The 13,596-nt window shown below is 55.0% G+C and overlaps 2 protein-coding genes and 1 non-coding gene across 5 annotated transcripts; 1 reads left to right on the top strand and 2 right to left on the bottom strand.

The window, feature by feature from the left end:
* Positions 1-1,992: 1,992 nt before the first annotated feature.
* On the bottom strand, positions 1,993-2,064 carry TRNAW-CCA (transfer RNA tryptophan (anticodon CCA)). The gene has a single exon. It is a non-coding gene; the product is annotated as a tRNA-Trp (tRNA).
* Positions 2,065-5,131: 3,067 nt separating this feature from the next.
* Positions 5,132-8,203, top strand: GPBAR1 (G protein-coupled bile acid receptor 1). Of its 2 annotated transcripts, XM_068969177.1 has the most exons (3): positions 5,132-5,284; positions 6,079-6,185; positions 7,123-8,203. In XM_068969177.1, the coding sequence occupies exon 3, from the start codon at positions 7,168-7,170 to the stop codon at positions 8,155-8,157; it is 990 nt and encodes a 329-aa protein (XP_068825278.1). In that variant the 5' UTR covers positions 5,132-5,284; positions 6,079-6,185; positions 7,123-7,167; the 3' UTR covers positions 8,158-8,203. The 2 variants fall into 2 exon arrangements, with proteins under 2 accessions (XP_068825278.1, XP_068825277.1); XM_068969176.1 differs by lacking the exon at positions 6,079-6,185.
* Positions 8,204-8,627: 424 nt separating this feature from the next.
* Positions 8,628-13,517, bottom strand: AAMP (angio associated migratory cell protein). Of its 2 annotated transcripts, none has more exons than XM_068967830.1 (11): positions 13,335-13,517; positions 12,711-12,863; positions 11,926-12,045; positions 11,273-11,412; positions 10,874-11,018; positions 10,511-10,594; positions 10,296-10,411; positions 10,035-10,138; positions 9,819-9,909; positions 9,509-9,663; positions 8,628-9,087 (listed from the first exon to the last, which is right to left on the bottom strand). In XM_068967830.1, the coding sequence occupies exons 1-11, from the start codon at positions 13,453-13,455 to the stop codon at positions 9,012-9,014; spliced, it is 1,305 nt and encodes a 434-aa protein (XP_068823931.1). In that variant the 5' UTR covers positions 13,456-13,517; the 3' UTR covers positions 8,628-9,011. The 2 variants fall into 2 exon arrangements, with proteins under 2 accessions (XP_068823931.1, XP_068823930.1); XM_068967829.1 differs by having other exon boundaries at positions 12,711-12,866.
* Between the last annotated feature and the right edge of the window lie 79 nt (positions 13,518-13,596).

Here is a 13,596-nt window from a genome sequence, read left to right on the forward strand (position 1 = left end):
TTGTAAGAAACAGTGCTGAAATCCTGTAATACAATAGAATTGCCAGGAGGGAGCTGATGTTGACACGATCACAACCTTACTCCTATTTCCCCAGTTGTACATGCGACTTATCTGTGTGTGTGTGTTTTCCACATACGTGACTTCACCTTCAATGTTTTAAAATGGAATAGTAGGTGCTGTTGTGTCACATATGCTGAGTACATCACTCCTATTATAGGTAAGTGCTGATTCTGAAATATGTCTTAATTGTGGACATACTGACTAGGTTATAAAAACGTCTTTACTGTGGGTCATGGTCAGATTTGAAAGGACAGGTCGTTTAGTCATCAAAACTTCACTTTACTCTTTGTAAATGATATCCTGGAAAGCTCAGGATCAGTTATGTTCCCATGCCCTCAACAAACAAGTGCCCTGGAGAGTGCTATCCCCTTGGTGAGGCCAACCATGACCTGCAGTGGAGAGAGTTCACTGCCAAGTCTGCCCCGTGTTCTTCTGGGATGTGGCCCCTCATCACCTACTGCTGGTAGATGGAAAACTGGGCTAAGTCAGATCTGTTAGGAGACAGTGACATAGATGTTTTCTGTACCCCTGTGTAAGGGGTTTGTGAAGGTAATTTTGCTAGAAGCTGTGTTTGCCATCCCACTGAGTTTAGAACACCTCCTTAGTAAGTTGGAACTCAACTATATTTTGCCAGTAATGGGGATCGGATTCCTGAAAAGTGCTGTAAATGGCCAAACCAAAATTGCTTAGAAGATATGGAGTTAGGAGAAGAAGAGGCATTAAGTATTTTTTACAGCAGTAAACCGCAAGGAATTGTCTTAATTCCAAGACTGCATCAGCATAAAAACTCATACTGATGAAAACCCCCTCCAAACTGGCTCCTTTGTGTACATGTTTCCAGGGCACACAACACTTTCAGGGCCCGCCTTCACCGTTATGGACAAAGGCCCACTGTAACTTCAGCCAAAGCCCATTGTAGGAGGACTTCGGCACACTGAGGATGTGGGCTTGGAAAAATGGGATCTAATCTCAGTGCTGACTTGCTCCTTTGCCCAAAGGTCCATACCTGGGAGGTGTAAATGAGCTGGGATGTAAACTGGAGAGTTGCAAAAATGTTTTTTAGACAGACCTGGGTTTGAATCCAGGTTCCACTTAATAGCAATGTGACTGGGTAGATTTCTTAATCCGAGCATCAATGGCCTCATCTTTGGTTGGACATGACTCCACCTATCTCACCAGGTTCTTAAAAGGAATAAACAACAGATAAGTACCTATTACATAGTAGGCATTTATAATGAGTGAAAAAGTTGGCTTAAAACTCAACATTCAGAAAAGATCATGGCATCTGGTCCCATCACTTCATGGCAAATAGATGGGGAAACAGTGACAGACTTTATTTTGGGGGGCTCCAAAATGGTGACTGCAGCCATGAAATTAAGACGCTTGCTCCTTGGAAGAAAAGTTATGACCAACCTAGACATCATATTAAAAAGCAGAGGCATTACTTTGCCAACAAAGGTCCATCTAGTCAAAGATATGGTTTTTCTAGTAGTCATGTATGGATGTGAGAGAGGGACTAAAAGGTAAGCACTGAGGAAGTGATGCTTTTGAGCTGTGGTTTTGGAGAAGACTCTTGAGAGTCCCTTGGACACCAAGGGGATCCAACCAGTCCATGCTAAATGAAGTCACTGCAGATTATTCTTTGGAAGGACTGATGCTGAAGCTGAAACTCCAATACTTTGGTCACCTGATGCGAAGAACTGACTCATTGGAAAAGACCCTGATCCTGGGAAAGGTTGAAGGCGGGAGGAGAAAGGGATGACAGGATGAGATGGTTGGATGGTATCACTGACTCAGTGGAGATAAAGTCAAGTCACTCCGTCGTGTCCGACTCTGTGACCCCATGGACTGCAGCCCACCAGGCTCCTCATTCCATGGGATTCCCCAGGCAAGAATACTGGAATGGGTTGCCTTTTCCTTCTCCAGGGGATCTTCCCGACCCAGGGATCGAACCCGGGTCTCCTGCATTGGAGGCAGACGCTTTAACCTCTGAGCCACCAGGGAAGATGGAGATAAGTTTGAGTAAACTCCAGGAATTGGTGATGGACAGGGAGGCCTGGCGTGCTGCAGTCCATGGGGTTGCAAAGAGTTGAACACTGCTGAGCAACTGAACTGAACTAAACTGACTGATAATGCCTATAATTATAGTTGATAATGCTTTCTAATAAATCTTAGCTACATTCTTACTCTCCCAAGGGGATCAGAAGGGGCAGCATAAATCAAGGTTATTCTGCTTTGGGGTTTTTCAGGTCCTCCCCGAAGATGGTGATATTTTTTGCTGATGGCCCTCATACTGCAGTTTGAGGTGAGGAAGGTGTTGGTGGGTATCTCCAAGTCTGGAGAAAGTAGGACCTGGGGAAGCTAAAAACCAGGAGCTTGGAAGGAAGACGGAGCTGGTAACAGGAAGGGGAAGTGTGGAACCAGAGGGCAGGAAATTGAAACCAGGAAGAGGAAGTAACACCAGCTACTGTGTCAGCCCACATACCCCGAGCTGCTGCTTCTATGTTACCATTTCAGTTACTTCAGCCTCATTCAAAGTAGGCCTGATGGACCCTCAGCCTCAGCCCAGCAGCCACAGAGGCCCTAGACCCAAGCCTGGGTCCATTCTGGGGGCTAGGCTGAGTTCAAGCAATGCTGCCCCTTCCGGGGATTGCTAAAAGCACTGTTAAATTTCTGTGAGATCTGTCATTTATCCCTAATGGGAAGGACCAGTTTCTTCTGCTCATAGAGCTGACTTAGGGCTTCCTCAGGCTTGGTCACAGTATTGTGCCCACAACCCCCCAGAGACCCCCAGGGGCTCGTCTGCTGTTGCATCTGGGAAGGGTTGAACAGTTCAATAGCCACTCATCACCCCTTTGCCTCTGTTCATCCAGTCAGTGAGTACCCCCCGACCCTCACCACCCAGTCCCAGACACCCAGGGTCAACAGAAAAGTTAAATACCCAGGAGAACAGAGTGACAAAGGAGACCAGGGGCATTTCCTGCCCCTGTCCACATCGGGCATTGTGATAACAGGCTGGACCTAAGGAGAGAGGGGGGACTGGGGTGGGGACTCTAGGGCCCGTAGAGTCAGCTGATGGGAGCATCTGAAGACTGCATCAGAGCCCTGTGAGCAAAGGAGAGAAGGCTGTGGATGAGTCAGTCCCAGGGATTGATGGAACAGAGGAACCAGACGATCAAGTCAGGATGAAACAGCTGAGCGGAGGATAGAACCCAGGCTGCCTGGCTCCTGCTCCCAGAGTTGTTCTTTACACGTCATCCCACACACTGTTTAGACAGAGCCACAGAGAAAAAACAGACATCCTGGAGGCTGCCGGGAGGAGGCCAGGGCTGGGAACAGAAGGAGGTCTGTTTATCCTTGACAGTCCAGTATCCAAGGGGCCCCACTCCCACTTCTGTCCAGACCCCAGTCTGAACTCTCCCAGAGCCTCTTGACTTCTGCCCAACCAGAGAGCGTGGGCCTGGGAGCCATCCCCTGGAACGCTGCGTCCTCCCAGCCCCCAGCTCCCTTGAGGACAGGCCTGAGACTGGATGCTTCTCCCACTTTTTGTCCAGAGACCCTTCTCTCCAGGACCCCTGACTGGCAGAGCCAGACCTCTCAGGCCTCCAGCCCTTCAGGCCCAGGTCTTCTTGGGAGAGGGCAGAGGACCCCTTGCTCCATCTTCGTGTGCTCTTAAACAAGAAAGCTTTTCCTAATGTCTAACCTCCAGCTTTTTTGCTGGAGATTTAGCCTGTTTCCTCTCATTTCAGGTCTCAAGAAAATGTAACTGCTTCTCTCCCTCTCCCCAAAGTTACACTTAACACAAGGTGGAAATCAGGGCTTCCTGGCCTTGAACTTGCCCTTCCTCTCACTCAGCTTCCTGTGTTTCCCTGTGGAGTGAAAGTGTCATTACCCTCTTGCTATTCACAAGCTCTTCATCCGCTTATTTCAGTGGAATTCTCAGAGGGGATGTGCAGAGAAGGCCAGAAGTTCCTCTCATTGACTGCTTCTGTGCCAACCACTGACCCAAGTCCTTATTACACTTTTTTTTGGCCACACCACGTGGCATGTGGGATATACCCCAACTAAGGATTGAATCTGTGCCCCTGTAGTTGAAGGGTGGAGTCTTAACCCCTGGACCTCCAGGGAAGTCTCCCCACATTTTCTCATTTAGTCTCACAATAGATGAAAATGGTATGAGCCCCCATTTTATAGATGAGGAAACTGAGGTAAGAGAATTTAATAATTTGTTCAAGTTTACACAGCTAGTAAAATAGGATCCAAGTAAGATTCTGAGATTTAAACCCAGGCCTTCTGATTCAAGCACTGGCTGTTTCTTAGTCTTCATGGAGGAGAGAAGAAGGATGTCATTTGTTGAGACCCCTCCCCATGTTAGGTGTCTGGCAGTAGGGTGTATGCAGTTACATATATTATCCCATAAGACTCCTGGCAACACTGACTGATGGTTTGTCTTGTTCCTATTTTACAGGTGAGAAAATAGAAGCCCAGAGATAGCTTGCCCAAGAGCCATTCGTGCCTCTGAGCCCAAAATGTGACTTACAAAGTAATTGAGAAAAGTGTGGAATGACCCCAGATTCTAGAAGGCAAGGCTGGCTTTATAAGCTGAAAGTTCCCATCAGGTGATAGGAATGGGAGATAGCGAGGATTCTCGTGTTTCAAAGGCCCCCACCACCGCCACCATCAGACTGTACTCAGCAGAGTGGCAGAATTACAGAGCTGGATGCGCTATCAGCTGGCTGGCCACTGATATATTTATAAAATGTAAATATATCAGCCGGGAGGTGGGGAGGATGGACTAAATCATTGTTCACTAACTGGAATACATTTCTCAGTAGCAGGCCAGAGAATTCCAAGCTGCCTCCTTGGTGGCAAGCTATGTCCAGTGGCTGGAGACACGGCCACTCGTATGGGAGGAGGACGTGGAGGGGGCCTGGGGGAAAGGGGAGGAAGCCTTCCCAGCACAGCAGTTCAGGGTGTGTCAGGCCCCACCCCCAGAGGCGGGGCCAGGCTGGGTCCCACCAGCCTCAGCTCCATCCCAGGCGAAGGCAGAGCCAGGGCAGCAGAGAGCTGGGGGCCCTGCTGTCTCCACACAGTGGAGATACCATGACCTCAAAGGTCAGGACACCAGACGTCACCAGAAGCCCTGCAGCGCTGGCTGGGACAACTCTCTGACACTCGAAGGGGAGCCCAGGCTGGGCAAGCCACACTTGTCACCTACAGTCATGTGAGTAGCTACCTAACCCTAACCCTAGCCCCCACCCGGCCCCCGGGCCACACCTGGAGACCTCAGCCTCAGAGCCTGAAGAGGCCTTGCACCCACCCCAAGCCACCGGAGCCTCCAGGTTGTAACTGCTGAGAAGTCCCCCCACCCCCAGGGCTGACCCTGCCTTTCTCGATACTCTGGTGTAGGTGGGCTGGGAGACTCACTCCCAGCGAAGAGCTCCAGCCCGCGACTCCAGAGTCCAGGTTTGAAGTGTCTCAGGTCCCTGAGATCTTCCGGGGTTTGAACAAGTTAACAGTGCGGGGATGAAGGGGAACAGAAACCAAAGGGCAGCTGGAAGGGAAAGATGTTCCCAGCAGAGGGCACTGGGGGACACTGAGAAAGAGGAACCAGGCTGAGGGTAAAGGGGTGCAACGGCCTGGGGGAACTGGGGGAGCTGGGAATAGAAGGGATAGTATCTCCTGTGCTCAGGGTGGTCTTGAGGCCCTTTGACCCTCTGACCCCGGTGAGGGGGCAGGTAGGAATCCTTCCCTTGTTGACTTTGATCCTAGCAACAGCAGCTGCTCCCCTGTTGACAGAAGCAGGAGTTTCCCACAGGGCCCAGGCAGGACACCCCCTCCCTCATCCCCATGATGTGGCGACAGGGCCAGGGCATGGGAGGACTGGGAAAGGTCAGAGTCACAGAGAGGCCAGGCCGTGCCCAGCGGCTCCCCCTCCATCTCTGGGCTCACTTCAGCCCCCTTGCCCTCCACACTGCCAACCCTCCTCCTCCCTCAGCAACTCTTCCCCTCCTCCAGTTCCCAGGAAAAGCCCCGTTGCTAGCTGCTAGCCTGGTGCGGACGTCAAGTTTATGGGCTGGAAGTCCTACCCGGAGGCTGCTCACTGAAGTGTAACCAACCACAAGGTGGATGGAAGGGAGGTGCTGGGGACAGGGCAACCCCTTGGTGCTAACTCAGTGAGCCCTGCCTCAGACTGACTTCTGCCCTCCCCCACCCCCCCCCACCCCCACCTCCAATCCTTAGTAACCTACCACCTTTTAAAAGACACTGGTGCCAACCAGCCTGCAAGCATCTGAAGACACGGACCACTCTCCATTTATATCCACCGTCCCTCCCCCGCCAACCCCAGCCCTAGCCTCTGGTCCAGGGCCCGCCCATGGCCCAAAGGAGGCTGTCAGCTGTTGGCTGGCCAGAGGACCACTACACACCAGCCAGATTCCATCCTATCCCTTTAGCTGATTTAGAGGCCTCACCTGGTGGAGGCAGGGATGGTCCAAATGCTGTGGGGATGGGTGTGTCTAACCAGAGACAAACACAGCTGCCCAGAGAGGGTCAGGCAGGTAACAGAATGGGTGAAAGGGCTGGGTGGGGACTGTGGAGAGCTTTCTGAAAGCAATGACAGCACAACTCTAGCTGGTTGCTACTACATAGGCCCTGATTTTTTTTTAACCAAAAATATGAATTTTTATGTAAATTTTAATTGGCAATTCATTGGAGGAAAAATGTGTATCAGCAAACAGGATATGGTCCACAGTCCATTGGTCTGCAACCTCTGGATAGCTTCCCTGGTGGTTCAGAGGTAAAGAAATCCGCCTGCCAATGCAGGAGACGCGGGTTCAGTCCCTGGCTGGGGAATAGCTCAGTAGTTCAGTCGAGAAGGGGCTAGCTACCCACTCCAGTATTCTGGCCTGGGAAATCCCATTGACAGAGAAGCCTGGTGACCTACAGTCTCTGGGGTCACAGAGTCCGACATGACTTAGCGACTAAACAACAACAACCTGCCTAGAGAGGACAGTGATCCGCAGCCCCATCCTAACTCCAGCCACCCCATCTTCCGTCCAGGCATGCCTGCTGCTGCTCCAGGTCTCCCCCGTCCCCAGGCCCAAGATGACACCCAACAGCACCAGGGAGGTGCCCAGCCCCGTTCCTGCAGGGGCCCTGGGGCTCTCCCTGGCCCTGGCAAGCCTCATCGTCGCTGCCAACCTGCTCCTGGCCCTGGGCATCGCCGGGGACCGCCGCCTGCGCAGCCCGCCCGCTGGCTGCTTCTTCCTGAGCCTGCTGCTGGCAGGGCTGCTCACCGGGCTGGCGCTGCCCGCGCTGCCCGTCCTGTGGAGCCAGAGCCGCCGGGGCTACTGGTCCTGCCTCTTCCTCTACTTGGCTCCCAACTTCTGCTTCCTCTCCCTGCTCGCCAACCTCCTGCTGGTGCACGGGGAGCGCTACATGGCCGTGCTGCGGCCCCTGCGGCCCCGCGGGAGCATGCGGCTGGCCCTGCTCCTCACCTGGGCTGCCCCCTTGCTCTTTGCCAGCCTGCCTGCCCTGGGCTGGAACCACTGGGCGCCTGGTGGCAACTGTAGCTCCCAGGCCGTCTTCCCAGCCCCCTACCTCTACCTCGAAATCTATGGGCTCCTGCTGCCGGCTGTGGGTGCAGCCGCCCTCCTCTCGGTCCGTGTGCTGGTCACTGCGCACCGCCAGCTGCAGGACATCCGCCGGCTGGAGCGGGCCGTGTGCCGTGGGGCGCCCTCAGCTCTGGCCCGGGCCCTCACCTGGCGGCAGGCCAGGGCGCAGGCCGGGGCCACGCTGCTCTTTGGGCTGTGCTGGGGCCCCTACGTGGCCACCCTGCTGCTCTCTGTCCTGGCTTTTGAGCAGCGCCCGCCACTGGGGCCTGGAACTCTGCTGTCCCTCATCTCACTGGGCAGCGCCAGTGCGGCGGCTGTGCCCGTGGCCATGGGGCTGGGTGATCAGCGCTACACGGCCCCCTGGAGGGTGGCCGCCCAGAGGTGGCTCCGGATGCTGCGGGGCAGACCCCAGGGCAGTCCTGGCCCCAGCACCGCCTACCATACCAGCAGCCAAAGCAGCGTGGACCTTGACTTGAACTAGAGGGAGGGCCTCTGCTCATTCCAGTTAGAAGCATCCATCCATCTTGGCTGCCAAGCCCGTCTCTACATGTCCCCACGGATCTGGATCATGGATCAGAGAGTGTCCCTGTATGACCCCATTCTGACTGAATAAAGCTCCCTTGGCCCAGGTGATGGTTATCTCATTTTGTGTCTCAGCCAGGGAGGAACAGGTGAACAGCTGGGCAAAGAACCTAGAGGATCCAGGGAGATTCCATGTCTCAGCCAGGAAGGGACAGGTGAACAGCTGCGGAAAGAACCTAGAGGATATATATCCAGGGAGATTCCTGATAGGCAGGCAGTTGTAGGTGAGGGCGGTGAGTTGAGGAACCCTGAAATCCAGCAGAGGGGGAGGGCAGCAACACCCTGACATACCCCTCACTGGTTCCTCCTCACATCCAGCCACAAAATCCACACAGACACGTCTCTGGGAAGTATATTTTATTTACATTTTTAAAATCTGTTAACTAACATCTCTTCCTCCTTTCCACCCCCAGAGACTTGGGAAGGGAAAGAACGGGAACTTCAAAGACCTACTCCCCACATACAAACACACACCCCCATGGCTCACACCAGCAAAGGAAGTGAAAGAGAAAGAGGTCTGAACCTCCCTCTGAAGTATCCGCCGGGTCTGGGGGAGGGGGGCGGGGGAAGAAGGGGCCCGAGGGGTGGGTTTCTTAAGAAAAGGAAGAGACAGAGAGGGAGCAAGTCAGTTTGAAGGGGTTGGAAAGTAGTCCGAGGCCCCTCCCCTCCTCTTCCCTCCTACCCGACCGCCTCTGCTGTGGGGGGTCTCCTTGCATCCCCTCCACACCAGACACAAAGCAGACGCTGCAGCTGTTAGCGGTCAGGTCTCTGGACACAAAATACTTTTGCTTTGTGGTCTCCTGACGTGGTCACCACCAAGGAGGCATCTCTGTGGACAGAAAGCACGGTTGGAAAGGACTGGAGAACCTAAGGCCCACCCTAAGCCCACCACCCAGGGGCACTTTCCGAGGCTCTTCCAGTGTATCCCCAACTCTAGACCCCTAGTGCCTGGTGCTAGGCTGACCAGCCCACATCTGGTGAACACTCCTGAAGCCAGCCATCAGTCTAGGGATCAGGGGAGAGCTGCCCGCATGGGGGAGGCAGTTCCAGCCCCTGAGCCCAAGAGTGAGATGAGAGATCACACCATCAACAGAGGACGACTCCTGCAGGCCCCCAGCACGGCTGCCTAGGCAGGCCCAGGCCTTGGGTCCCAGCTTCCTTTAGCAACCCTCCCACACTTTAAGACCCCCCACAGGCTACTCTCACCTTTCAAATACGCAGAGACCCTAGCCCTTGCCAAATTCACTTACTTGCTAAGGGCAAAGTCCAGGATCTCAGCTGTGTGGCCCCGGTAGTCAGTGAGCAGGCGGCCAGTCCGAGCATCCCAGAGGCGCACAATGCCGTCCAGGCTGCAAGTGTAAACCACGGCAGTGCCTGCCTCCCACAGCAGCTGCACGATGCCCGACTGCAGAACGGTACACAGAAGCGGGGTGCATCAGGGGCATCTGCTCCCAACTCTCAGGGAGGGAGGGAGGGATGATGGACCATAGGGAGGACTGGACAGGAGCCAGGTCTGGGGCAGATGCTCCCAGAGGACCTGGGCTGCCCCACAGCCTGTACCTGGTGCTGACATTGGTGCCTAAGGGTCTGTGTAGACAAGTCATAGATGGCCAAGGTCCCATCCAGGTAGCCAACAGCTGCCAGAGGCATCCTGGGCAGAAGAGAGCATCACGAAGGCTTGTGGGGGGACCTGCACTCGGTGCCTCTGTCCTCTCTGGCCCTCCACCCGCCTCCCCCAAGCCCGTGTGCCCAGGCTGAGGCCGCGCTCACACTCACACACTGCAGAAGCCCAAGGACTCCACAGAGTTGGACTCACTCTCCTCCCCTTCTCCCAGGCTCGGCTGGGAGGCCACAGTCTCGGGTCTGAAAACGCCCACCACCTATGAGCCAGAGGAGAGGATCAGAAGAGGGCCTGGAAACGTGATTCGCCAGTAAGAGAAGAAAAGCACTGGGGCGAGGAGGCTGAGTGAAGAAAAAGAAGAAACGGAGACGCGGAAAGCAGAGGGCCCCACAGCCAGACTTCCAGGTTCCACTCACCTTGCCAGTGGTGGCACTGACCAGCTTGGCCTGGCAGTCCACAGAGCCAGTGAGGATCAGGCTGCCGTCCTGGTTGGTGGCGACACAGGTCAGAGGGCCCTGGTGACCCTCGGTCCCTAGGATGAAGCAGGGAGGAAAAGGCAGGCTTCCTCTTGACCCAGGTCTCGGCCTTTCCCCACAAAGGCCTAGGCTGACACCTTCCCCACCTCCGATACCTTTTAGTACGTGGATAGAGTTTCCCTGCTTCAGGTCCCAAATCCTGATGGTGCCATCTTCATAGCCAACTACAGCACGCTTCCCTAAAGGATCAGAGATGCAAGTGAAGAGTCGACAACCAGCACAGACACATCAGCACATCAGGCAAGAGAAGAGGGAGGCAGACAAGGAAGCGAGGGAACAGACAGTGCCCCAAGGAAGGCCCAGTTCCGGGTGAGAAAGGGGGAGCTGTTTGCTCTGGTCCTGGGAGGTCCCTGCTCCCAACAGCAGACCTCGGAGTTTGCTGACCATGGCCCAGGAGGGTGCCAGGCAGGTATGGAACCCAGACCCCACCTGTCCACACTCAGGAATGCCGCTCTCACCATCAGGGAGGACTCGGCCACACGTGGCCGGGCAGTTGGGGCCCTGGAAGGTCTTGCAGTCACCAGTCGGAACCTTCCACATCCAGGTGTTGCCATCAGCTGTGCCCGCCAGGAGGACAGGTGCCCGAGGGTGCCACTCCATCCACTGGGCAGAGACAAAGGCTCAACAGGGGTACCCCTTACCCCATCTTGCCTAGAAGCCTGCCCCGGGAACTCCACCAAGCTCTCCCTGCTTCCGAGTCAGTGGGGACATCCCAGGGGACGGGCCCAGACACTCCTGCTATCCTCTGGGAGAGCAATGGCTCAGAGCTGGCTTGACCCGTTCAAGGTGGCATGGGCCCCTGAGCTCTCCCCACTCCACTCGGCCCTCAGAGTTGAATCCTACTGTGACAATCTCACCTCTAGATCTCCCGCTTCAAACGACCAGACCTCCTCCTTTGTGTCCACCTGCCACACTTTTAAGAGACCACTCATGTCTCCTGTGGCCACTAGGGTAGAGTCATGGCTGAAACCAGCACAAGTCACGGAGTCTTTATGGCCTGCAGAGAGTGAGCAGAAAGAGAAGAGAATGTCGGGATACCTGGTGCTGGGGATACAGGACCCAGGTGTCCGGCCCCCAGAAAGTACCAGCTTGGAAAAACAGGATGAGTCCCCACAGAACAGGTAACCAAACTCAGAGCTGCTGCAGAGGCCAACACCCCCAGCTCTCCCCAGGCAAGACACTGCTGGGCCCCCACTTGACCGTGTGTAGTCCAGACTTATGTCTTCCCCATTCTGTCCACATCACACCTCTGCCTGAAATATCCACAGCCTCCTTCCCACCCCCATTCTCCATCACTAGTGCCGCCTCCTCCAGCTCTTTCCCTGACTCCCTTGGCCAATCAGCGTCTCCCTCCCCCACGCCCACAAAAGACTAGGCTATTTCTTGGGGCTCTTGGGATAAGCATAGAGCTGGCAAAACAGAGGTCAATAAATGGCTGTTGGATGTACAACCACTGCAGGCCAGCCCCCTAAGACCTCCAAAGAGGCAGGACTTCACCGAGCCCCCTCACCTGCACACTCAAAGAGCAGTTCCCCATCACTGAGCCTCCACACAAAGGCTTTGTCGTCTTCGCCTCCTGTCACTGCCAAGGTGTTGGTCTTGGGGTCCAGGCTCACACAGAACACTGATGCTGTCCCAAGAGATATTCCAAGAGTAAGGAAGTGGGGATCCCACCTAGAGTCCTGTCCTTCAGGACCTTTGGGGAGCCCACCCCGTTCCACCTAAAGCAACATGTCTTTCTTCCTAGAAAAGAAGAGTGCATCCAAGCTCTTCTAAGTTTCAAGCATTCAGTTGTTGGAGAAGTCCCTCCCCAAGCTTGCCAAATTCTAAGTCCCTCCCCAGGACACATCACCCTCCTGCGCTCTTCCCTTCACCCCACACTTCCGTGGTGGACAAGAGGAGGGGACGTGTGTAGGGCTTACAGTTCTCAGAGTGGGATGCCACCAGGTTGGGGGCTGAGTCAGGAAAGCATGTGTTACTGGTTCCTTATCAAGAGTTAATATTTTAGAGGTTTATCCAAAAGATGATCCAAAAGGTACTATTATCCCTAATTCAGAGTAAAGGAACTTTTATCAATGACAACTTTTTAAAAGGAAACTAAAGCCCAGAGACGTCAATAAAGATCATAAACAACCAAATAGCAGAGACAGGATTTGAACCCAAGTGTGTCTCAACCGACTCCAGGAGCCAACAGCTCCTCCACCACAAAGGCAACATTTTCCCACCGCTACACAGCGGATGATGTTCAAATGTCCACCTGGACTGAACTTAGGACAGCTCTCCCCAGGGACCTACCAGAATGCAATGCAAAAGTGACCTCGCTGTCGTCGGGGCCCTCCATGCTGCCGACCACCCCTTCCTGGGGTTCCAGGACCCAGCCCTCCTCATTGCCCTCTTCTTCTTCTTCTTCCTCGAAGTCCACATCTTCCATCTCCTGGACCAGATCGTCTGCTTTGGGGAGAGGGTTAACAGACGGTGTGCGGCAGGCGGGAAGACGGATGGCAAGTGAGGGGAGGCCCGAGGCTGGGGTGGTCATGTGGCGAGAGGGCAAGGTGAGGTCAGACAGGAGAGGTGAAGCGGGGAGGGGGTGAGAGGCGGCAGGGAGGAGGGGGCGTGCGGAACGGAGGACCGGAGAGCTCTGAGGATCTGGGGTTGGCCAGAGACCGTGTGGGAAGGGAGGACCGAAGGAATGATGGGAAGGGGGTGTGTGAGGGGAAGGGCCAGGGGAGGCGTCAGGGGAACCCCCACCCCGGGCCAGGCCTGAGAACTAAGTGTGGGGCTGGGGGAAAGGGGAAGGGCGAAGGAGGTAAGCAGGAATGACAGGTGGGGTGGGGTGGGGAGCAGAGGGGGGAAAAGCCGGGGTCAAAGGCCAGGGGTAAGAGCTTCTTGTCCCATGGCCTGAGGATCCGCAGCTCTTACCCGGGTCCGGAGGACCAGGGTCCAGTTCTACCACCTCGATAATCTCTTCGTCACCATGGAAGCTTAGAGTCTCCAACGGGGGGGTGTCAGCAGCGGCCCCGCTCTCCGATTCGGACTCCATGCGGCGCAAGCAGCGGACCCACTTCTCTGGGCCCAAACGCCTCCCAGAGTCAGCTCTGCGCGACGACGCGGAACTCGGGCCCCTCCTCCCGGGAGGAAGTAGGCGTAGGCGACTCCCCGGCAGGGAGAGCGACGGCCTCTT

The sequence above is a fragment of the Capricornis sumatraensis genome, chromosome 3 (assembly GCF_032405125.1).
Source record: "Capricornis sumatraensis isolate serow.1 chromosome 3, serow.2, whole genome shotgun sequence".
Taxonomy (NCBI): Eukaryota; Metazoa; Chordata; class Mammalia; order Artiodactyla; family Bovidae; genus Capricornis; species Capricornis sumatraensis.